Here is a 24,175-nt window from a genome sequence, read left to right as displayed (position 1 = left end):
GCTTCATGCCTCTTTGTAGAAATACATGGGACTGATTTTAAAATTGTATCGATATTTTAAGCCACGGGGGAAAAAAGGGAATGAGGTTATTTAGCCACACACACCTTCCAAAAACCAAAATCGAGAGTATGGATGAAGGCTGGCCATGAACTCCATAATCCCCTTGCAACGCAACTGCATGGCGTTTAGCTGTATGGTCCAGACGAGACGGCAGTGAAATCCCTGCTTAAAGTGATCTTTGACTAAAGCCTCCAATCACCGAGCCAGGGGTTAACGGGGGCTTCTTTCAACACTTGCTGAGTCCACCAGTAGTCAAAGTGACCTGCCAAAGGCCACAGGGAACCAAGCCGGTGGGAGGGCTGAAGATGCAACGCAGGATGCCCTTGGCAATGACCGTGCCTTTCTAGAGATGAAGCCGAAGAATGGGCAAGAGTCCTTGCAAGGACAGCAAGAGAGAGCTGACTCCTAAAAGTGGCTTGTCTTTCAGTTCACCGGGGAGGGTGATGAGGACTGTGTATTTTGGAACTCGGGTTCAAAATCGTTTTTCTCACCAACTCAAACAGCAGAAACCAGAGATGGCTCTGAACAACTGAACAAAACGTGGTTTACCCGGCATCCCCGAAGCTCTGGCAGCTTCCGGTCTTAACCTATTAACAACGTATTCCTCTCCCTTCAGCCAACCAATTCATAAACGCCCTCTACTAAATGTAGACATGCTAATCGTGTGCTTACCAGACATCAACTCCTAGAAACACCAAAAAACAGGTTTCAATCATTGTCAGCCTCCTTTCCGGTAAGTGAACGCAGAAAGCAGAGAGGAAGGTAACAGGAGGCATCCTCTAAACGTCCTAGGAAAAAAATCCACCGCTCATCCTACTCGCTCGGGCAAGAAATAAATAATCCTGAGCTTAATTTCAGGCTGTGGTGAGTTTTTAATTAGTGGGTAGGAAATAACCGCTAGGTGGTGGCTTCCTTCGATCTCACCTTGATGAAGTTGTAATCGATACCCTTATATCATTGCTAAAAATCTGGCTCACTGCAAATTTACCTAAATGTAAATGAAAACCATAAATCAGGCACAGTTCTATTGCACCCGAAGAAGGCTGTGTAATTATACATCGTTTATTTTCTTCTTATCGTTCAGATACACTTCCCTGTGCCACCCGGTGATAGCATCAACGAATTTATCTTGCACGAAAGTCAGAAGTGTGTTGGCAGTTTCCAGTACTTAACTTTGAGAACTGGGTGATTAGATCTGTGGAGTTCTGTTATTTTTTTCTCTCAAATAAAAGCGATCCAAAAGGAAAAGAACCTCATTCATTTAAGAAGCGTTTATTGAGAACTATTCTGTGCCAGGCACTGGATAACATTTTTGCCCTTCAGCGGGCTCACTGGATATCAGAAAACAGACAAGTATGGGCTTTCAATGCCTGTGACAACTGTGATAAAGTTATCTGTGAAGAACAAGTTCTATACCCTGCTTTGGGGTGGAGAGAACACAGTACCAAAGGTGGACTTATGTTACCTGACTCAAGCCTTGAAAAGGAAGGAAGGACCAAGTGGGATGGGGCGGAGCGAAGGGAACACATCTCAAGGAAAGACAGCAGCATGTGCAAAGGCACAGCAGTGTGAGAGGTCATCGAATTTGGGGAACTGTAAGCAGCATAACACATCTAGGGGGTGGGGTAAAAAAAAATACAGGCAGGAGTGAGATGTTCATAATCCGGAAATTACGCACGCTTTAGAATCCAGAGATGAGATCTCATTGTGCAGTCCTTTGGGGCTACCAACGGATTTTAAGCCAGGGAAGGAGACGCATGGCTTTGTGATTGGGGTGGTCCAGAATGTGAATGAAGGAAAGGAAGCCTGGAGGCGGGGAAAACAGTTCATTGGATTTTGCAATAGTTCAAGCAGAAGATTATGAGAACCCTGAACTAGCAAGGTAGAAGTAGGGACAGAGAAGAACGGTTCAGGAAACATTTAAGTGGCTTTTCTGACAGAACTCAATGACTAATGGTATTTTGGGAATAAGGAAGAAGTATAAGTCTAGAATTATTTCAAGATTTATAATTTGGGTGATAGGTGATTCACACAGAGAGTAAACAAAAAAAAAAAAAAAAAGAACAATTTTTAGGGAAAATCAGGAAAGCCGCTATTTATACTCATTAAATTTGAGCTGCCTATAATACAGCTATCTATTGACAGAAAACTGGATACGGAACTCAGCGGTAAAATTTTGCGTGAAGAAAAAAAGTGAAAATTAGAAGTGTTTCAAACGGACAAGGATCTACTACCTAAAATATGTAATGACCCCCTATAAATCCATAAAAAAGAGGAACTCAAATTCTAAAAATGAGCAAAGGGCAGGAACAGGCAATTAATAAAAAGAAAATCCTCAAACCTCCGAAGCATATGAAGAAACACTCAAACTCTCTAGTAATATGAGATGTGAAAACTGAAAATAGCAGTGGGAAATTGGACTTTTGGGTGCAAGAGTAACCAGCATAACCAGCCAACTGGCCAATATTTGTGGTAATCTCTACTTGCTTAACTCCCCAGCTCATCCTCTTCCCTCCTTTTTGGACCCCAGGCATAGGGTGGGGTTCATCATGTTCATCCTTGAACAATCTTTTCATCATTTGTCCAATGGAGGACCCATTTCATTCGATGGCCATCTCTGCCCTACTTTGGAGGCTAAACGCCACAGATTGCACTCCTGCTTCCAGTGAGTTTGGTCAAGAGGAGGCATTAGCAGGAGATTGGAGGGTGGAAAAAGAGAGAAGGTGGGGTATTTCTACCCCTCTGACAAGTTCAGTTCCTGTCTGATAGCCCACCTTCCATAACCCCAGACCTCACGAGGCTACGGTTACCCTCATCCCTCCCTTTGATGCTTCAGTCCTGGGAGAACTAACAACTTTCTACTATCCTGAGTCATGGAGAGCCTCTCATCTCTTCTTGTTTTTTGTTTTTTTTTTTTTTTTTTTTGCTTTCTTAATTTGTCCATACTTCTGCATGAAGTTATTAACTTACTATTAATAAATTCTCGTTAGTAATCCCCCTTTCAAGGACGCCATCTCTTTTCTGCCTTGACCCTGATGAAATCAGTTTTCGAGAGTTTCAGGGGAATAGCTCCTGTGATAAAGGGATTCCCGCCCCCCTTTTTTTCCTTTTATTTTAATACAAGAGAGACTCGCACATATTTATCTGCTGAAGCAAAATAATTCCCATCATTCTGTATCAGAAACAATGTGTGGAAGACTGAATAATTAGGCATTAGCTCAGATCACTCTCTCTCCCATTACTGAGGTGCATCGTGACTGATCTAAGAAACAGAAGAGCACAGATTTAAAGGAGGCAGTAAAGACCAAGACCGTTGTAGATGAGGAGATAATTGCATACTTACAGGATTAACACTGTCTGGATTGCAACAACCCGCTGAATACGTTCAAGAGAAAGCTACAGTACATATTTCAGATCGGGGACTGGCAACAAATATCTGTAGACTACCTTCTGAAAAATAAGCATTTTCACGTGTATCATGGACTATCTCTAATGCCGGCATCACAGCCAGGTCAAGCTGCATGTTTCTAATTTTGGCCCTACCCATAACCTCCTCGGAGAGTTCTCGCCTGGCTCTCCCGTCTAAACAGCATTCTCCTTACCTGCCAATTATTACCGAGCCAAGTGCGTTTCCCATGAGCATGTGTTACCATTTGTATTTACATTTTTTCTTTCCTTCTTATGGTTTGTCTTCTCCGTCAGGCTAGAAGCTCCCCCACGGCAAGGCACCATGTCTAGGACACCAAAGGCCCTTTATAAATAATTCTTGGGGTGCCTGGGTGGCTCAGGCGGTTAAGCGTCTGACTCTTGATTTTGGCTCAGGTCATGATCTCACAGATGTGAGATCAAGCCCCGCCTCGGGCACTGCACTGAGTTGGGAGCCTGCTTAAGATTTTCTCTCCCTCTCTCTGTACCTCCCCCACTTTCTCCCTCTCCCTCTCTCTCTCTCTCTCTCTCAAAACAACTAATTTTTAAGTGAGTAAATGGTGAACAGCAAGGGTGGCACAAATAGCCAACAGAAGGTAGAGGAGGATGAATTCCCTGCACCACCACATTTATGGGGGGGTGGACCCTACATGGCCTCTCTTGTAGTCAAAACACACTTTTCAGTCCTGGATCCCTCGCAGTGTATTCAAGGATGCTGGCTTTGTGTGAGGCTGTAAATATCTCTGATGAGAAGGGCTCACGTCTGCGTGTGTTTGCCTTGTTTTGCACAGCATTTGGCACCGTCCCAAGCACAGATGGGCTCTGCATAAATATTAGTGAAGGATGATGACATTGAAGCTTATTTAATACTTCTGCATAGGGTGGAGACGGGTCTCGGGCCACAAATATACTTTGAATGTGCTCTACTTCTTGAATCATTGGAACCAAAACGATTTCAGCAACAGAGAGTCATCCGCGGCTACAAATCAGACACATTCAGAATGACAACGCCCCAAAAGAATGCCATTTTCAAGGCTGAGACTGTATTATTCCGGGGTCAATGGAATCCTTGTTTTAGTGACACTGGAAGAGTAGAAATTAAAGACATTGAAACTCTTCCCTCAGGGAACAACAATTATCTGTGAACAATGAAATCTGGCCTGAATAATTCATCAGTTTCGAGGGTCCAGGCCTTCCCCTTATTCTGGAATGCCAAGAGTTTAGGCAAGTGCATCATTTAATAGGTCTCAGCTACTCAGTTGTCATTCTTCCTGGTCCTGGCACTTATGGGCACATTCCAATGATTTTATTCATTTAAAAAAAAAAAACACAACTATATGGCAAACCTTGCCCAAGACAAAAATTTGAAACTGTATTTATTTCACCTAAGAAGAAAGGAGCTCATTAAGTATCCATCATGGGAATCCACCTGGGAACTGCACAGCAGATCAAATACCCAAAACAAATCACCACGTCAGAGCCCCACAGAATTCTGGATCCCAACCAGCAAGCATGAATAATCCTTTTAAATGGTCACTTACATATCAGAACAGGCCCTTTGTGAAATGTCTAAGCAAGGCCTCTGCTTTCTGACTGAAACAGAGTTTTATGGGGATGGAGGGGAGCAAGTGAAATCAAGAACCACCGGGATATATCCGGGAGAAAAGAGGGCCCATGGTTTTTGTTGCTAGAATAAAACCTGCCTCCCCTGGCCAGGGTTTGGGAAGTTGCTGGCTATCCCCCAGGAGAGTTGGGCAATATTCTGAACTAGTTTCTCAGGGACCATCTTGATCCAGGAGTAGTTACTGGGCAGATGCAATCGCAAACCAGAAGACCTAGTTTCAAATCCTGGGTCGCTTTCTGATTAGCTGTATAACCGGGTACAAGTCACTTCACCTCTCTGATACTTGGTTCACCATCTTTAAGATGGCGAGACTAATGCCTACCCAATTACCCACTAAATTTGTGCAAAGATCAAGTGAAATCAAATGTACGGAAGTTCTTTCTAAATTATAAGATTATGTATAAGTGGAAGGTGATATTATCAAATACACTCCCATAGTATTAAGTAACCTACATAGCAATCAGGATCCTGTAATTACACGCTGAGCCCTCAGTGTTTAAAGATGGTTCCATTTTGCCTTGTTCTCTACAGTTTTATTGAATCCTTTTTCCCCCCCCGCCCCCGCCATTAAGGAAGGATATAAGCAAAGGTAAATGGGAAAGAATGTGGAATAATACACCCTCTTCTTTGGTACTGCTAGGCACTGAGTTTAGATTATCATCATGGGCTTGATATCAATATCCCCTGAGGGAGAGAAGCAAAATGGGGGGCATCCAAGAGACTCTTCCCGGTGGAAGAATCCAAGCTCAAGTGACAAAAAAAATCAGTTGTATTTCTAATTGCTAGCAGCAAACAACTGGCAAATTAAACTTACAAACCTCTTCCACTTATAATAGCATCAAAACATAGAAAATTTTACTCAGAAATGAATTTAACAAAAACAGTGTGAGACCTCTACAGTAAACGATAAAACATACATAAGAGAAGTTAAACTACAAAGTATGTAAGAGAAATTAAAGACTGCTAAGTAAAGAGAGAGATAAACCACATTTGTGAACTGGAAATTTCAATATTCGTAAAATGCAATTCTTCTCAGATTATTCTATAGATTCTACCCATTCCTCAAACCCTAAGAGGCTTTGGTAGAAATCGACAAGCTGATTTCTGAGTCTGATTTCTGGCTGAGTCGGCTGAGCATCCAACTTCAGCTCAGGTCATGATCTCACGGTTCGTGACTTCGAGCCCCACGTCAGGCTCTGTGCTGACGGCTCAGAGCCTGGAGCCTGCTTCCAATTCTGTGCCTCCCTCTCTCTCTGCCCCTCCCCCACTCATATCCTGTCTCTCTCTCTCTCTCAAAAATAAATAAAAACATTAAAAATAAATAAATAAAATAAAATGGGTATAGAAATGCAAAGGACCAAGGCTATATCATTTTTCTAATTTGGCCAAGAAGAAAAAATACTGGGGGGATTCCCCTGATTTCAATACCTACTTTAAAAGTTTAATCATCAAGACAGTGTAATATTGGCATAAGAATAGGCAAAAAGATCAATGAGACAAAATAGAGAATCCTGAAACAGACCCAAACAGATATGGTCAACTTTTTTTTTTTTTTAACAAGGCACCAAGGGGAAAGAAAATTGTTTTTCAATGAGCAAGGCTGAAACAACAGGACACAGGGGAGAAGTTAACCTTGACCTCTGCCTTCAACCCACACAAAAATTAATTCAAAATCATCGTAGACTGAAATGTGAAGATTAAAACTACAATGATTCTAGAAGAAGACATAGGGAAGACATCTTTCTGACCTTCGGGTAAGCAAATATTTCTTGTAGAGGACAAAAAGTATAAACTAACTATACAAGAAAGTATTAATAAACTAAACTTCATCAAAATTTAAGGGGCGCCCAGGTGGCTCAGTTGGTTAAGCATCCCACTTCAGCCCAGGTTATGATTTCACGGTTTGTGAGTTCAAGCCCCACATCAGGCTCTGTGCTGACAGCTCACAGCCTGAAGCCTGCTTCGGGTTCTGTGTCTCCCTCTCTCTGACCCTCCCCTGCTCGCACTCTGTCTCTCTCTCTTTCTCAAAAGTAAAAAACATTAAAAACAATTTTTTTTTAATTAAAACTTCTGAGCTAAATGGCGGATGGACATTAAGAAGGGCCCCTGTTGGGATGAGCTCTGGGTGTTGTATGTAAGCAAAAAATCTCTGGGCCCTACTCCGGAAAAAAATACTACACTGTATGTTAACTGACTTGAATCTAAATAAATAAACTTTAAGAAAATCAAAACTTCAGCTCATCAAAAGGCACCATTAAAAATATGAAAAGCCAAGCAACAGGCAGGGAGGAAATATTTGCAATACATACATCTGACAAAAAAAAAACATGATCCAGACTCTATAAAGAACTTCTATAAATCAATAACAAAAGAGAACCTAATTTTTTAAATAAACAGATACAATTAGCATATGAAAATGAGCTCAACATCACTAGTTACTACAATGATGCAAATCTAAACCAAAAGAAAAGAGAAAATTTCAAAGCGCAGAAGGACTCCTTGGAAGGAGTCTCCCAGGACGTGAATGTGTATTGGGGGTTTTTGTTTTAAGGACTACAGTATCTTTTTGACTTGAAGCCTGTGCAAAGGGCTTTCCCCCTCACCCTTCATCAGAATGAAACCACAAATAACCAGCTACTAGTAGGAACAGACAGCAAAGACTCAAGGAGACTGGAGACTCAGAGTGACTTCAGTTCAAGAGATGTCTGTCCACCCCACCCCAGCAGATCTTGCTTTTGGTTTCTCTCTGCTAAAAGATCTGCTTCTCAACAAGCTGCTGACTCAACCAGGGTCTTGACACAAGGGCTGCTCTTGGAGTCAAAGGGTACAAAGATTCCTAGGATAGAAGCAACAGGGGACTGGTTTGTCTAGAGGATACTGAACCAAATAGGGATTAAACTGTGTCCTACATACACCTGCTCAGGCAAGAGAAACAAAAGCAAAACTACACTATTGGGACTACACCCAAAGAAAAGCTCTTGCACAGCAAAGGCAACTGGTAACAGAATAAAAAGGCAATGGACTGAATGGGAGAAGATATTTGCAAACGATATATACAATGAGGGGTCAATATTCAAAAGATATAAAAAACTTACACAACTCAACACACACAAAAAAAAAAAAAAACACAAATAATCTAATTAAAAGTGGGCAGGAGGGGCATCCGGGTGGCTCAGTCAGTTAGGCGTCCGGCTTCGGCTCAGGTCACGATCTCACAGTTGGCGAGTTCGAGCCCCACATTGGGCTCTGGGCTGACAGCTCAGAGCCTGAAGCCTGCTTGGGATTCTGTCTGTCTGTTGTCTGTCTATTTCTCTCTCTCTGCCCTCCCCCGCTTCAACTCTGTTTCTCCTTCTCAAAAATGAATAAACATTAAAAAAAAAAGTGGGCAGAAGACCTAAACAGACATTTTTCCAAAGAAGACATACAGATGGCCACAGACACATGAAAAGATGCCCAACATCACGGATCATCGTGGAAATGTAAATCAAAACCACAATGAGATGTCACTTCACATCTATGAGAATGGCTAGAATAAAAAAGACATGAAATAACAAGTGTTGCTGAGGATGTGGAGAAAAAGGAACCCTTGCACACTGTTGGTGGGAATGTCAATTAATACAGATACCGCAGAAAACAGTAAGAAGGGCTCTCAAAAAATTAAAAATACAATTACCATATGATCCAGTAATTCCACTACTGGGTGTTTACTCATAGAAAATGAAAACACTAATTTGAAACGGTATGTGTACCCCTTTATTTACTGCAGCATTATTTATAATAGATAGCCAAGATACAGAAACAACCCAAATGTCCTTCCAGAGATGAAAGGATAAAGAAGAAAGGGCATATATGTAAATGGAATATTCCTCAGCTGTTAAATACAATGTGATATAACGCTAAGTGAAATAAGTCAATTGAAGAAAAACAAATACCATAGGATTTCACTCATAGGTGGAATTTAAGAAACAAAACAAAAAAGTTTCCGATTCTGTGTCTCCCTCTCTCTCTGCCCCTCCCCCGTTCATGCTCTGTCTCTCTCTGTCCCAAAAATAAATAAAAAAAAAAAAAAAAAAAAAAAAAACAAAACAAAAAAAAGAGAGAGAGAAAGAGAGACAAACAAACAAAAAAAACCAGACTCTTAAAAACAGAGAACAAACTGGTGGTTGCCAGAGGGCAGGTAGGTGGGGGGATGGGTGAAAGGGGTGAAGGGGATTGAGAGTAGACTTAATCATGATGAGCACTGAGTAATATATATAATCGTTGAATCACATGGTGGACCTGAAACCAATATACCACTATATGTTAATTACACTTCAATTAAAAAAAAAAAAAAAAGGAAATGATACTTTGCACTCACTGGAATTGCCGAAGTAGAAGAGATTGACAAAAAAGAATGAGACACAGGGATCGGATACATCCGTCAAGTTCCCGCAGCTAAGCAGCGGCAGAACCGGGAATCCAGTTCAGGCCACCTGATGCTTCACGTCCCTATCAAGCACACTACACGCGTCTCTAAGTTCCCACACTTCCATCAGTTCCCGCCGGAGTAGGGGAGAATGAGGGACAGTCACCCACAAAGGGGACAGTGACGTCAGAAGCGTACCGTAACGTTTTCCACGGTGACATCCTTGCTTACCTGTCCAGGGCCGTGCTGGTGGGCATACTCCTCCCAAACCCTCGCACCCCCATCTGCCGGAAATATGGAATGCAAGAGAGGTTGGCAGCAATGATGGCCAGGGAGTCAGAAGGGCTCACAAAGAAGCCATTCTGGCCGAGGATCATATAACGGTCCTGTCGGAAAGAATGTGTGAAAACGATGAGACAGAGCCATCTGCTGCTAGCAGCCCACTCCCACCAGCAGCACAAGCTTCTTTACTGCCCTCCTATATTTAAACAACCTCAAACAACTTGAATGAGGCTACAGGGGGCATGAGAAACCTTTTAAATTCCTGAGTCCTGGAGGGCCCGTGATCTTGGCCAGCTAGGAATGTGTTCAACCTGGTGAACTGTGGATGATTACCTTGAGCTTCCGTAGCCCCCGTGTGCTTTATTTCACACTTTCCCCAAAACACAATGGAGAACGAGAGTTATTGCTGAAATAGCTGTTGCCTTCATGCGGCGCTTGCAACAAAACCAACCATACAGAAAGATTTATTGCATGAATTTTTTTTTTTAAGACATAACCTTTTTTCACAGCATGAGGCTAACCTAGAACTAAGAAAAGCAAAAGCTATTTAATTGCAATATGGAAGAGCATTAAACAGAAGAATAGATGCAGAGCCCAGTTAGGGTTCAAATGCGCCATATGTCAACGGGCCCCAGGAATTCTCTGGCTTCCAGGGGCGGGCTTATTACATGGCAAAAGGGTCAGCAGGCAGAGAACTTTCCTACTTACCCCATCAGCATCAAATGCCGCTCCAAATCCATATTCCCCTCCTTTCATAGCTTCCAGAAGGGTTGTTGCGTATGTCAGGTTTGGGTCAGGATGCTGCCCCCCGAAATCTTCCAGGGGGACACAGTTTATTGCAGAATTGGCTGGGGCTCCCAGCTCGTCACACAGGACTTTTCTCACATAGGGTCCCATAACTGAAAAGAGATACACGCAGCAATATGAAATCTTTAAAGAAACCCCCAAATGTCTTCTATCCTGGGTAAAACAAGAAGGGCAATTTAAGAGCACAGAATAAATAAATCCGCCAAGCTTTTTCAAGACACAACACAGAGTAATACTTCAGCTGACATTCACTGAGCACCTAATATGTGCCAATGACTATGCTGGGCAGTTACATAATATTTTTCTCCAAAACTTTTCTAATATGTTGCCAGAAAGAAATCAACTGCTTAATAATGATCCATTGTGTGCAGCTTTTTATGTACTGAAAACTTGAGCTAAATATATGCAAAAGCACTAAAAGGCTCCAATGATGTTCTTTGTCTCTGCAATCACTTTGACTCTGTCAAGTATATAATTAGACACTGTAAACCACTGTAGCATATAAAACGAAGCATATTTTACAAAATAAGTGCTAAGGGATGGTGTTTTCCAGTTCAACACACATTTATGGAGTGCCTACCATGGAATCCCAATGTTAAGAATGGAAGGCACCATTGGGGCGCCTGGGTGGCTCAGTCAGTTAAGCATCCGACGTCAGTCCATCTCATGATCTCACGGTTCATGAGTATGAGCCCCGTGTCGGGCTCTGTGCTGACAGCTCGGAGCCTGGAGCCTGCTTTGGATTCTGTGTCTCCCTCTCTCTCTGCCCTTCCCCCACTCATGCTCACACTATACCTCTGTCAAAAATAAAAATTAAAAAAACTTAAAAAAAAAAAAGTGGGGCACCTGGGTGGCTCAGTCGGTCGAGCATCTGACTTCGGCTCAGGTCATGATCTCGCAGTTCACAAGCTCGAGCCCCGCATCAGGCTCTGGGCTGACAGCTCAGAGCCTGGAGCCTGCTTCGGATTCTGTGTCTCCCTCTCTCTGCTCCTCCCCCGCTCATTCTCTCTCTCTCTCTCTCTCTCAGAAATAAAGAAACTTTAAAAAAAAATTATAATAGGGGGCGCCTGGGTGGCGCAGTCGGTTAAGCATCCGACTTCAGCCAGGTCACAATCTTGCGGTCCGTGAGTTCAAACCCTGCGTCAGGCTCTGGGCTGATGGCTCGGAGCCTGGAGCCTGTTTCCGATTCTGTGTCTCCCTCTCTCTCTGCCCCTCCCCCATTCATGCTCTGTCTCTCTCTGTCCCAAAAATAAATAAACGTTGAAAAAAAATTAAAAAAAAAATTATAATAGAAAAAAAAAAAGAATGGAAGGCAACATATTCAAGGGATGCAAAGCACACAGTCCCTATGTTACTGGCCTCTTAAAGCAGGGGTGGGATGAGTGAAATCGACAGGTGAGTGAATGCAATAGTAAGACTGTGCTATTCAATGTATATTTATGAAATAATTAGATCTAACGGCTTAGGAGAAGAAAGAACCACAGGCAAGGTTTCAAGAAGGAGGTAGCATTTCCAAGAAGACTTGAAGAAAGAATATAGAGATGGGGACTGGGGATGTCATCCAAATGGAAATGATATTATAAACAAGGGAATAGAGCCAGAGCACACACATACAGCACATCTGGGGACCAGCATGCAATCCTGTTGGCTGAAATATATGTAAAGCATTGCTTTCCATTTATTTTCCACTGATAAGATGCAAACGTCAAATAGTGAACATCTTTTGACTTTGCATTTTAGGTTTCCTTTGGAGAACCAATCCTTTCCCCATCTCAGTTCTTATAATACAGACATGGCTAAATTCCATTTCCCCCAAGGCTGAGAAGGTGACCTAGATGTGCCCAATCAATGCCCTCCATCCACAGTGATTGATTCAGAGATGGACATATAGTACAACCTAGGCAATGAGGCTCAAAACCAGCTACATTATTCAAACTATTTAGAAAGAGAAGCTGTATTCCCTCTAGGCCAGATAATGAATGATAGGACAAGAACCTCAAAGATCTTTTTCTGGGGAATATGATTGGCCCAATAAGAAAGAACTAAACAGCCCACACAAATGACCTTAGAGTAAAGCCCATGGAGGACGAGCTCCACACATGAGCTCCGATCTCCCAATAAAAATTTTAGTGCCTCATTCTTAAACATGCCAGACAGCCAAGGATCACCAAACTTTTGGAAAATGCAATTAACATGAGACCAAAACAAAAAGCATAAAGAACAACCCGGAGGAAACTGAAACTATAAGGAGAAGAAAAATTTTTAAATATATACCAGCAATACTTTAACAGAGATTAATAAGATATGATAAAATGGCTAAAATTAAAAAGACTGAGAATACCAAGTGAGGACATGGAAAAATTGAAGCCCTCATACACTGATGGTGGTGCAAATGGCACAGCCACTTTGGGTAACAGTTTGGCGGTTTCTTATAAAGAGAAATATGCACTTGTCCTATGACTCAGAAATCTCAGATCTAAGACAAATGAAATCAAGTAACGCATAAAGACATGTTCACAAATGTTGATAGGAACTTTGTAGAAGCCAAAACCTAGAAATAACCCTAACTATATCACCTGGTGAATAAATAAACAAACTGTGGTTCATCCATACAGTGGAATCCTACTCATTGGTAACAAGGAACCACTCCTGATATATACAACACCACGAATCCATCTCCAAAACTTTACGTGCGTGAAAGAAGCCTAAAATAAAGGGGTATATATTTTGTGCTTCCATTTACATGGCTTTCTGTAAAAGGCAAAATTATAGGGGCAAAAGCAGATGAGTGATTTCTAGGAGCTATGGGTTAGGATAAGGGGTATGATTACAAAGTGCCACAAGGTAATTTTCTAGAGTGGGGGAAATTCTCTATATCTTGAATGTCATAGTCATCACACGACTATATATTTTTGTCAAACTTCATCAAACTGTATGCCTAAAAGATGTCAGTTTTACCACGTATAAATCAGTAAACCTGACATTTAAAAAATATGGCACTCATGAAACATGAATAGGCCCACTATTTTTTAAAAGAGATTATTTGGAAATGAAAAAACAGTTTTTGGAAATTAGAAATATGATAGTGGAACTGAAAAACTTAATGGGAGGGCTTAGAAAAAAAGTTGAGGAAATCTCCCAGAAAGTAGCACAAAACAAAGAAAAGGAAAATAGGGGTGGCAGGGGAGGTGTAGAGGAGAGAATAGGAACACTAAAGAATCAGTCCCTTAGGTCTAATACCTAAACAATAGCCATTCTGGAAGGAAAGGAAAGAGAAAATAATAGAGGAAATCGCTCAAGAAGTAATTTAAGAAAATGTTCCAGAATTAAAGGATACAAGTTTCCAGATTAAGAGGATCTCCCAAGTACCCAGCACAATAGAAGAAAATAGTCCCACATTAAGACCCATCAGTACAAAAGGTAGGAACAGTAATGATAAGCCAAAGACCCTAAAAGCCTCCAGAGAAGAAAAAGCAAAGATTTCATACCTGGATTAAAAATCAGAATAGCATCAGATTTCTCAAATTCAATACAATTGGCTATAAGGCAATGGAGCAATGCCCTCAAACTTCTGAAGGAAAGTAATATCCATCTTAAATTTCTATATCTAGACAAATAAATATCCCTTGAGAACAAGAAGGAAAAAAAAGGTATTTTCAGATATGCAATGACTCAACACATTCAGCTCCCATCAGGTTTCTCTCCGAGCTCCTGAAGAATCTGTTCCTCCAAAACAAGGAGGTAAATCACAAAAATGGAAGACAAAGGATGTGGACATAAGGAGAGTCAACATGAGAAAGGGGTAAAGAGAATTACTAGAATGATGATAAGGACAACAACAACTCAAGAGAGCAACCAGTGCAGAGGGGAGCACATCAGAGATCTCCAGGAACATGAAGTGAGAAGATAGAGATCCTGGGAGAGTATGCGGATTAAGAGTTATGATAGTGTAGGGGCGCCTGGGTGGCGCGGTCGGTTAAGCGTCCGACTTCAGCCAGGTCACGATCTCGCGGTCCGGGAGTTCGAGCCCCGCGTCAGGCTCTGGGCTGATGGCTCAGAGCCTGGAGCCTGTTTCCGATTCTGTGTCTCCCTCTCTCTCTGCCCCTCCCCCGTTCATGCTCTGTCTCTCTCTGTCCCCAAAATAAATAAACGTTGGAAAAAAAAAAAATTAAAAAAAAAAAAAAAGAGTTATGATAGTGTAGACACTGGACACCAATCTTACCAAAATGATGATATAATTAGTGTATCTGAACACACACACATTGTGTGAATATCCATGAACCCAATCTTCCTCATAATCTCAGAAACCCAACATGGGTAGAGGCCTCTTCAACATTTCTTGGCCACCAATTGGGAGAAGACCACGAACTTACCTCCGTGCATCGCATCAACTCGGATCTTCAGTTGGCCGGGCCCTGTCAGCAAACTCTTGATGGCATTAAAGTCAAAGATGGTCCGAAGGAGGTTGAGATAGATATCTACTGGGTCCACTATCTCCACTAAGGATAGAAAAGCAAAAGGAAACGTCAATGACCATACCCATGAAGTATACTTGGGAACGAAAAGAAGAATCACTACCCTAAAAGCATGAAGTTCCGATCACAGTTCCATCAGAATCCTACACATCATGTGGGAAGCCAAGTGCCCATTTGTAGGCTAAGTCACAAATTAAGGCACAATCAAGATCCTACACACTTTTCAGGCCATTATCGGGTATAAATAGTACAAGTTATACGTCCTTCTTTGCACACGAAAAATCAACCACAAAATAAAGTCGTTCGGATAAAAACTACGCCCTCTTATCCCACCATCCTTCTAACACCTCCTCCCCAAAAAATGCACACACCCCAATGCTAAGAGGCACCTGGGCACACCCTGTTCCTCTCCTGTGGGGGTTAGCCAAACAATGACTCAGCAGGCTTGGAACAAATCAAGGAGTGACTTCAGTGATCCCTATTTTCTAAATGCCTTTGTGACCACCAAATCCAGGGTTGGAATTGGTGATGAAGGATATATTCTTGAGTCTGTGCGAAGTCTCTCGTGTGCCCAGTCCAGTCCCAATTTCAGGGTCAATGCCAGATACTTAGAAATCCTCGTTAAACACGAATGTTCTTCAATGTCTGTTACCACCCGATGACCAGAAATCCAAAACTAGTCTTTTCCAGTTATTTGACAGATACACAAAACCCAAAACACATTACATTTTTCAGACTTGGCCATCAGCATGTAATTAATACTGAGAAAATACTTTCCCTAGAATAGTAAATATTTGACTCTTTAGGCACTAAAATTTGTCCATAAGCCCTGCTTTTAAACTCATACTTATGTTGACATGTATGGATGTTGTCTTTCAAATTTTTCAAATTCTGAAATATTAAACCTGGTAAGATATTATCAATCCGTCTTTAATAATTTTCAGTAAATCCAGGCATAACACTTAATGGATAGAATTTAAAAATATTTTTTAGTGTTTTATTTATTTTCGAGAGAGATAGAGAGTGCATGCAGGGCAGGGACAGAGAGAGAGGGGAACAGAAGATCTGAAGTGGGCTCTGTGCTGAGAGCAGCAAACCCAATGTGGGCCTCGAACTCACAAACTGTGACATCGTGGCCTGAGCCGAAGTCAGATGCTCAACTGAATGAGCCACCCAGGCACCCCTAATGGATGGAATTTTAATATTCTATATGAAACTGTCTCATCATCTTGTCAAATACAAATCTAAAAATATTTTTCCTTGCACTTAAATCAATGTAGTATGCGTGCCCATTCATATATACTGTAATTAGTTTTTAATGAACACAAAATGGTTTGTGTTCACTAAAAAGTAATCCTTTGGGGCGCCCGGGTGGCTCAGTTGGTTAAGCGTCTGACTTCAGCTCAGGTCATGATCTCACACTCCGTGAGTTCGAGTCCTGCGTCGGGCTCTGTGCTGACAGCTCGGAGCCTGGAGCCTTCTTTGGATTCTGTGTCTCCCTCTCTCTCTGCCCCTCCCCTGCTCATGTTCTGTCTCTGTCTCAAAAATAAATAAAAACATTAAAAAAAATTTTTTAAGTAATCCTTTGACATGAGGGGGATATTAATTATACGATAAACTAAGTAATTAATAAAGCAATGACTAATCTTTTGACATGAGGGGGATATTAATTTGTACAATAAATCAAGGATTTATATGAAATGTAGACCTAAAAATGGTTAAGATGGAAAAGTTTACGTTATGTATATTCTACCACGATAAAAAAAATAATAATTTATAAAACAAAAGGTTATGTCCTAAATACGTTAGAAGTCTTACTCACTCTATAAGATACGAGAATATTTTTGGCAGTTTCATTCCGGTTCTTTAATTCTTGAACCGCTTGCCTAAATATACTTGGTATTCATAGCAGATAACACATGGTAAAAAGAAATGTAAAAAACAAGGAAGTAGAATTCAGTGAAAACTGAAAGTTCGCGTCAAGTAGTTCATGCTCTTGACCCTTTAAGGGGAAATGCCAAGGAATGAACGTGTTTCCAATTAACTCAAGCCTTGCTCAACATTTAAAGCAGCAAGAACACAGCACATAGATCATCCCAAACACTCATCCCCAAATTCTTCCTGGAAGCCGAGGAATTCTTCTGCCCACCTCCTGGTATCCGGAGCATTTGAGAAAACTCAGCACACTAGCAATGGGGCTGCAGCAACTGCCTGACTCTGAGCTCACCAAAGACACGGGGGTCTCTGGAACAACCATAAAAATCGTGAAGGAACCAAAAATCAATAAATCAATAACAACTGCTTCCTGATGGTAACGCCTGGTTTTTCCCAGTCACTTCCTTGTCCAGTTTTCCCAAATGTATGTACGCAAGCATGTTTAAGTCATTTTGTTTCACGTAATACGTCTCTTGTCGATAGTTGTCAAGACATCGCGTGCGCATGTGTGTGTGCGTGTGCACGCTCCCAGCTAGATTTACAAAAGGAGGCACATGGCTTCCAGTATCACGTGGCTTTCAGTCAATGTCTGCCGATTGGCTAAGCAAGCAATGGACTCAAAATCCTTCAAGAAAAAGGCAGTCGTGTTAGCTTAACAGTGTGACCCCGCAACAGTCCATTTCAAGGTTTTCTCTGTCCCACAAATGCCATGTGCCTGTCAGCCAGGCATTTCATCCTTTTAGCTAAGTCAACTAAAGACAACACCTTAACACAAACTGTAGTCAAGCTTACAGGGCACTAAAGGAGTAAATAGTTGGCTTTATCGCTAATTGTATGCCTTCTAGGCAAAAGCAGTAAGATAAAAGAGAGGGGAATAATAATATGCGTATATATGATATTGATGGTATTATACAGTTCAATATTAACCCACAGATTTAAAGGTTATAATCTGAGTACTCCAGAAGTTTTAGTCACTCTATGGTATAGGATATTTGGGGCAATTTCATTCTGTTCTTTGCCTAACTCCATTCAGTACTTACTGAGTTCCTTTGTAAAATCTCCTAACACAGTACTTGCTATAGAATAGGTGACTACTTGTGCATTAAATCAAGTTGAATGGCATGGTTCTGGCTTGGAAAAGAAATGCCTACCTTCCATGGGCCATTTTAAGAACCCCACTACCTTGTTGAGTCTCTCCTCAACTGTTTAAGGCATTCCAGCATCTTCGCCTTAATTGATTAGAAAAGCAAAGACATGTTTTGGCAATTCACAGACTATCCTTGGAACGCTATGACGGAGTCAGCCATGACATTTTTCCTCTACTGAAAGTGATCTTGGGTTTAGAAAGTCATTTTCGAAAGTTGCCAGTTCTGAAGATCTTGGCTGCTCTGACTTCTCGGTGCACCACAGTCGTGGTACATCTATTTCTCAAAAATCAATCCCCAAATGGACAATCCAAACGCTTTAATGTGTGCCCTCCCCTGCAGAAGATAGAGTCACCCCCATTCACGGAGCTATTCTTTTTCAAAATATAATCTATTACCTCTGAATGGCTTGAATTTGTTCTCCAGGTCAAATTCTTGTCTTCCAAGCCGAGATAGGTCGATTCGAAGATCAGGACATATGGCGTACTCCTCAATTGTCTTGCTGATCTGATAGATTTTGTCGGAGACCACATCTGGGGCAGGACCTAACACGTGAAAATAGCGCGTCACCCAAAAGAAATTTTTTAAATTTTTTTTTTCTCAACGTTTTTATTTATTTTTGGGACAGAGAGAGACAGAGCATGAATGGGGGAGGGGCAGAGAGAGAGGGAGACACAGAATCGGAAACAGGCTCCAGGCTCTGAGCCATCAGCCCAGAGCCTGACGCGGGGCTCGAACTCACAGACGACGAGATCGTGACCTGGCTGAAGTCGGACGCTTAACCGACTGCGCCACCCAGGCGCCCCCAAAAGAAATTTTTTAAAAGGTGTCTGCAGTTTCGATCAGAGATATGTCATCTCCTTCACCGCCAAGCAAAAGAAAGGTGCATTTGTTCTCCAAACAGTGGACAAACAGTTCACAGTTCGGTTAGCCTCTGTATTCCTTATGCTGTATTCATCCATGATGGAGGAAATTTGGTCAGCCTCACCTGTTCTACGTAGGCTAATAACCCACATGTTTGTTTGTCTGAATCTGCTTCTGAGTAATGATACAACTTCCCTAAAAATAGTTTCACACCTGCTAGGGAGACCCGGTTATGTAATCTGCTTTATTCAGGATATGAGACATCAATGGGATATGCACTTGACACAAGTGAGGGATCCCAGATTTAAACTGCAGCCTCCTAAGTGCATCTAGAGAAAGAAAGTATGGCTTCTACTCCCAGGTCTGCTGCCTTGTTGAGGCAGCTTACAGGGTCAACTATTTCCCCCAACTCACGCTCTCTAGTGACTTCCAAGTTCTTAAAAGGAGGTTAAAGCGGGGTGCCTGGGTGGCTCAGTTGGTTAAGCTTCTGACTCTTGGTTTCGGCTCAGGTCACGATCTCACAGTTTTGTGGGTTTGAGCCCCGCACCGGGCTCTGCACCGGCAGCATAGCCTGTGCTTGGGATTCTCGGTCTCCCTCTTTCTCTGCCCCTCCCCCACTCACTCTGCCTCTCTTAAAATAAATAAATAAAGTTAAAAACTTTTTTAAATAGGGGTGCCTGGGTGGCTCAGTCGGTTAAGCGTCCAACTTCAGTTCAGGTCATGATCTCACAGTTCGTGGGTTCGAGCCCTGCATCGAGCTCTGTGCTGACAGCCTGGAGCCTGCTTCGGATTCTGTGTCTCCCTCTCTCTCTGCCCCTCCCCTGCTCATGCTCTGTCTCTCTCTCTTCTTCAAAAATAAATAAATAAATAAATAAATAAATAAATAAATAAATAAATAAAACAAACATTTAAAAAATTAAAAAAAACCTTTTAAATAAATGAAATGAGGTTTAAACAAAAAATATTTGATCCGTTTCCTTACAAGATCAAAAGGACAATTAGGTTGTGATACACTTTAAATGAATAGAAAATCAACAATTCATCCTCTTTCTGTTTTTCTTTTCTTTTTAATTTTTACATCTCAATGCAAGTCACTTTAGATTTTTTGCAACAAGTTTGGGAAATCAAATGAGTACACGCAATCAAATGAGTACACTGAGATCTAAAATATAAACGATAGACAATAGATGAGTTGTGTATGAATTACCCAACTATATTGTAACTTTCAACTGAAGAGAAATCTAGAAATAATTTCTTTTCTATCCTAATCCTTAGAGCTACACTGTCTAATACAATAGTCTTCTCTGTCCCTCACTTTTAAACAGTCCGAATTTTAATGACAAAGCACACCTGTTTCCAAAAGGAAAACGGCTTCTAGAATGTTGGTTTTCTATGATGCCTATCAGACACTCACATTGTTACCCTCACAGTTCATCAGCAACCTCTGTAGCCGCTGACAACTTCCAAGTTCCTTGACGTCATCTACTCCGATGACTTTTCCTCATTTTAGCCAATGGCTGGCAGAGTCATACCTGAAGTATTGTTGTCGCTTGAAATCCTTTCAAAAATATCAAATTTGGTTGTCCTCAGCCCATAAATTCCTTATCTGCCAGCCACCCTACTCTGTACCTCTGCTGAACCTGCTCATTCCTATACTAATGCTCGTCATCACCTGATTAATCACAGGCTAGTGGTCCATTCTAGTTTCCGTGGTCTCTTATCCCAGGCAAGACCCTCTGGTCCACCATTTGAGCCATACCTTTGTCGGCATAATAACATGAGCCAACCTTTACTGAAACTTACATATACCGCATTTCACACTTTATATGGAATTGGGCACTCACAAAAAGCAGATGAAGGAAGAATTCTTATTATCCTCATTTTCCAAATGGGGAAACTGAAATTTGAAGAAGGGGGGAGACCCTTAACCAAGGTCCCATCACTGGTAATTAACAGAGGCTGGATTTTGAATCCTAATAGTCCGATGGCAGCTCAGACATCCGTAATGAGTACAAGCCCCCCCAAGGCCGTGCCAAGCCCACGCTGCCATTCCCCAACCCTGGGACATTGCCATCACCTTCCCCCACTGCTGCCATTCCCAGACTCCCACACATTGCTGGGGGCGGTTACAAAATAACACCGACTGCTTGCCCCTAAGAATGAGGCTGCTTCACTGCACAACTTCCTATGAATTCTCAACAAATTTTCCAGAGTACCTTTTACAAAATATGTTCCAAGTCCCTTCTTTATCCTTGTCCCATGATCTGATGATCTGAGCAGGCAACCTTTCCTCTTACTTTCTTTTTGCATAGATCTAGGAACTATTTCCCCAGACTTCCATTCTGCACCCCTCAGAGTTGCTTCCTTCCCCATTTCCTTGCCTTCTTATTCAAATGTTCTGCCCTCTTCTCCGAATCTAGGCTCTGATTGAGCGCCACAGCTTACTGATTCTGTGACATGGCGTTAAGTTTTTGAAACCATTTAATTCCTCAGTCACTTCATCGGGCTGTTAGGAGGATTAAGGGAGACAATGCATGTAAATAAAGGTCGGACTATGGTGCCCGGCACATTGTAAGATTCAAAAAACATCCAGTATTTTTATTACTGATTCCATTTCCCCTCTAGCATCTTCCCCTATACTTAAAAACATGCTCACAACGGTCCTGTGCTCTAAATCCATTTTAAAAGCAACATAGTTCCAGGGACACCTGGGGAGTTCGGTTAGTTAAGCGTCAGACTCGTGATTTCGGCCCAGGTCATGATCTCCCTCCCCATCATGAGTTCAAGCCCCGCATTGGGCTCTGCACTGAGCACGGAGCCTCCTCGGGGTTCTCTCTCTCCGCCCTTCCTGCTGCTTATGCTCTGTCTCTCAAAATAAATAAATAAACACAAAATAAGATAAGATAAAATAAGAAGATAAAATAAGATAAAATAAAATAAGATAAAATAAAATAAAATAAAATAAAGTAAAATAAAATAAAATAAAATAAAAACAACATAGTTCCAGATGCGTCCCACTTCCCTGAATGTGCCTACTAATTCCATAAAATGTATCTGTATGGCACACAATGAAAAGAGGTGAATGCTTCTCCCGAAAAAGAACTTATGGTAAAATTCATTCTACTTTCAGTGGGAAGAAACCAACTGAATCTCTCTATGCCATCAGGAATGTGAGCTTCGTTAATGATGCCAAGGCATGGAAACATGAAGAATTAAGTGTAAGAGAGGGACTTTCAGTAGAGTCAAAGGCTAAATGATAAACTCAATCCCCTCCCTCTATGGCTGAGTAGGTCTCACTTCCTCCTGTAATTTAGTCTACAAAATGGGTATTTAAATAATATCTTCTCCCTTTATGCCACACAGGATGTCATCGAGATGACTGAGGTGTTCTTACAAGATATGAAACCAAACATAAATTCCAAATGCTTACTTGAAATCCATTATTTAGTTTGGCAACTTACATATCATATTTCTCTGCAAACTCCCATTTTCTGAGCCCATTCGATTTCTTGCGTTAACAGCATATAAAATACCTGAATACTGCCTGTTTTTTCCTGAAATTCTCAGTACCTGTTGCAAGACTAGATGTGGTCCTAGGTGTGATTTTTAAAGAAGGAGAGCTTCTCCCATCACGGGACACTTTGTAAGGTGTTTTGCAGGTCTTTTTTTTTTTTTTTTTTAACACTTGATGGGAGTGAAGTTCCTTTGCTTGGATAATGTCCCAAATGGCTGTAGGGAGGGGGAAATAATAAATATTGCCTTCAGATTCATAAAAGTAACTGCTGTTGGTTAAAAATCAGCTCCTACCCACCTATAATAGCAGACTCAGGGTTCAAGACTAAAATTTAGAGACTTGACAAGCAGATGGAAGGCATGGTTCTGGGATGAATCCTGTTCTGGGATGAATCCTGTTCTGGGATGAAACAGCTATAAATAACATTTTGGAGGCAACTGGAAAAATTTCAATATAGATTAGGTTTTAGAGGATGTTAGGGAATTAGTGTTATTTTTGTTAGGCCTGATAATGTAGTTATGTAGGAATAGGTCTTTCTTTTGAAGAGATGTATTCAGAAATATCTAGGTGTAAAATGTCTTCATGCTCTAATTTACCTCAAGATCTTTTAGGGGAAAAAAAAAGCACAAAATGGAAAAACAAATAATGGACACAAGCTACCCATTTATTATTCTCCTTAACTTAATATGTGTTTAAAATTGTGTTTCGGGGCGCCTGGGTGGCTCAGTTGGTTAGGCAACCGACTGGCTCAGGTCCTGATCTCACAGTTCGTGGGTTTGAGCCCCACATCGGGCTCTGTGCTCACAGCTCGGAGCGTGGAGCCTGCTTTGGATTCTGTGTCTCCCCCTCTCTCTGCCCCTCCCTTGATCATGCTCTGTGTCTCTGTCTCTCAATAATAAATAAACATTAAAAAAAATTAAAATGGTTCTTCTAATTCACCCCTATATATATAAACGACCCCACAAAGACCTCCAAACTATAAATTTCTGTTAATATAAGAAAAAAGTGGAACGATCATAAGCATTTCAGTGAGACAAAGTCAACGCTATAGGAAAGAGGAAGTCTATGAGTTATGTTAAAAACTCATTTGTCTGGCTTTGAGCAGCCATGTGAACTTGAACAAGAGCCTCTTGGGGATTTGATTTGTTCATCTGCCAAATAACAGGAATGGTCTAAATGACTTAGAGTAAGTTCCTACTTTAAACTCCAGAGCCCTTCTAGGGGTGCATGGGTGGCTCAGTTGGTTGAGCATCCGACTTTGGCTCAGGTCATGATCTCGTGACTTGTGGGTTCGAGCCCCACGTTGGGCTCTGTGCTGACAGCTCAGAGCCTGGAGCCTGCTTCCGATTCTGTGTCTCCCTTTCTCTCTTCCCCTCCCCCACTCACACTCTGTCTCTCTCAAAAATAAATAAACATTAAAAAAATTCTTTTTTTAATCCAGACCCCTTCCACATCAGATAAGCACCAATTATTCAACCATTTGACTGTGCTAAGAAGCACAGAGGCGCAAAACACCAAATAGGTTCGAGATCTCATTAGGCCACCTCAAGCGTTGTGGGGTTAGTTTTATATGTCAACCTGACTCAGCCCCACAGTGCCCAGATATTTGGTGAAACCTTATCCCAGGTGTGTCTGTAA

The 24,175-nt window shown here is 41.6% G+C and overlaps 1 protein-coding gene across 1 annotated transcript in view; it reads right to left on the bottom strand.

Annotated features, from left to right (window-relative positions):
• PGM5 (phosphoglucomutase 5) overlaps positions 1-24,175 on the bottom strand; it is a 179,831-nt gene that overhangs the window by 134,058 nt on the left and 21,598 nt on the right. The window contains exons 3-6 of the mRNA XM_030293823.1: positions 18,558-18,704; positions 14,978-15,103; positions 10,506-10,696; positions 9,747-9,901 (exon numbers count right to left, since the gene is read on the bottom strand). Of these exons, the coding sequence (XP_030149683.1) occupies positions 9,747-9,901; positions 10,506-10,696; positions 14,978-15,103; positions 18,558-18,704 (619 nt within the window). The remainder of the gene's footprint in view (positions 1-9,746; positions 9,902-10,505; positions 10,697-14,977; positions 15,104-18,557; positions 18,705-24,175) is intronic.

The sequence above is a fragment of the Lynx canadensis genome, chromosome D4 (assembly GCF_007474595.2).
Source record: "Lynx canadensis isolate LIC74 chromosome D4, mLynCan4.pri.v2, whole genome shotgun sequence".
Classification (NCBI taxonomy): Eukaryota; Metazoa; Chordata; class Mammalia; order Carnivora; family Felidae; genus Lynx; species Lynx canadensis.
Note: the sequence above shows the minus strand (reverse complement) of the source record. Positions and strands in the feature narration are given on the sequence as shown.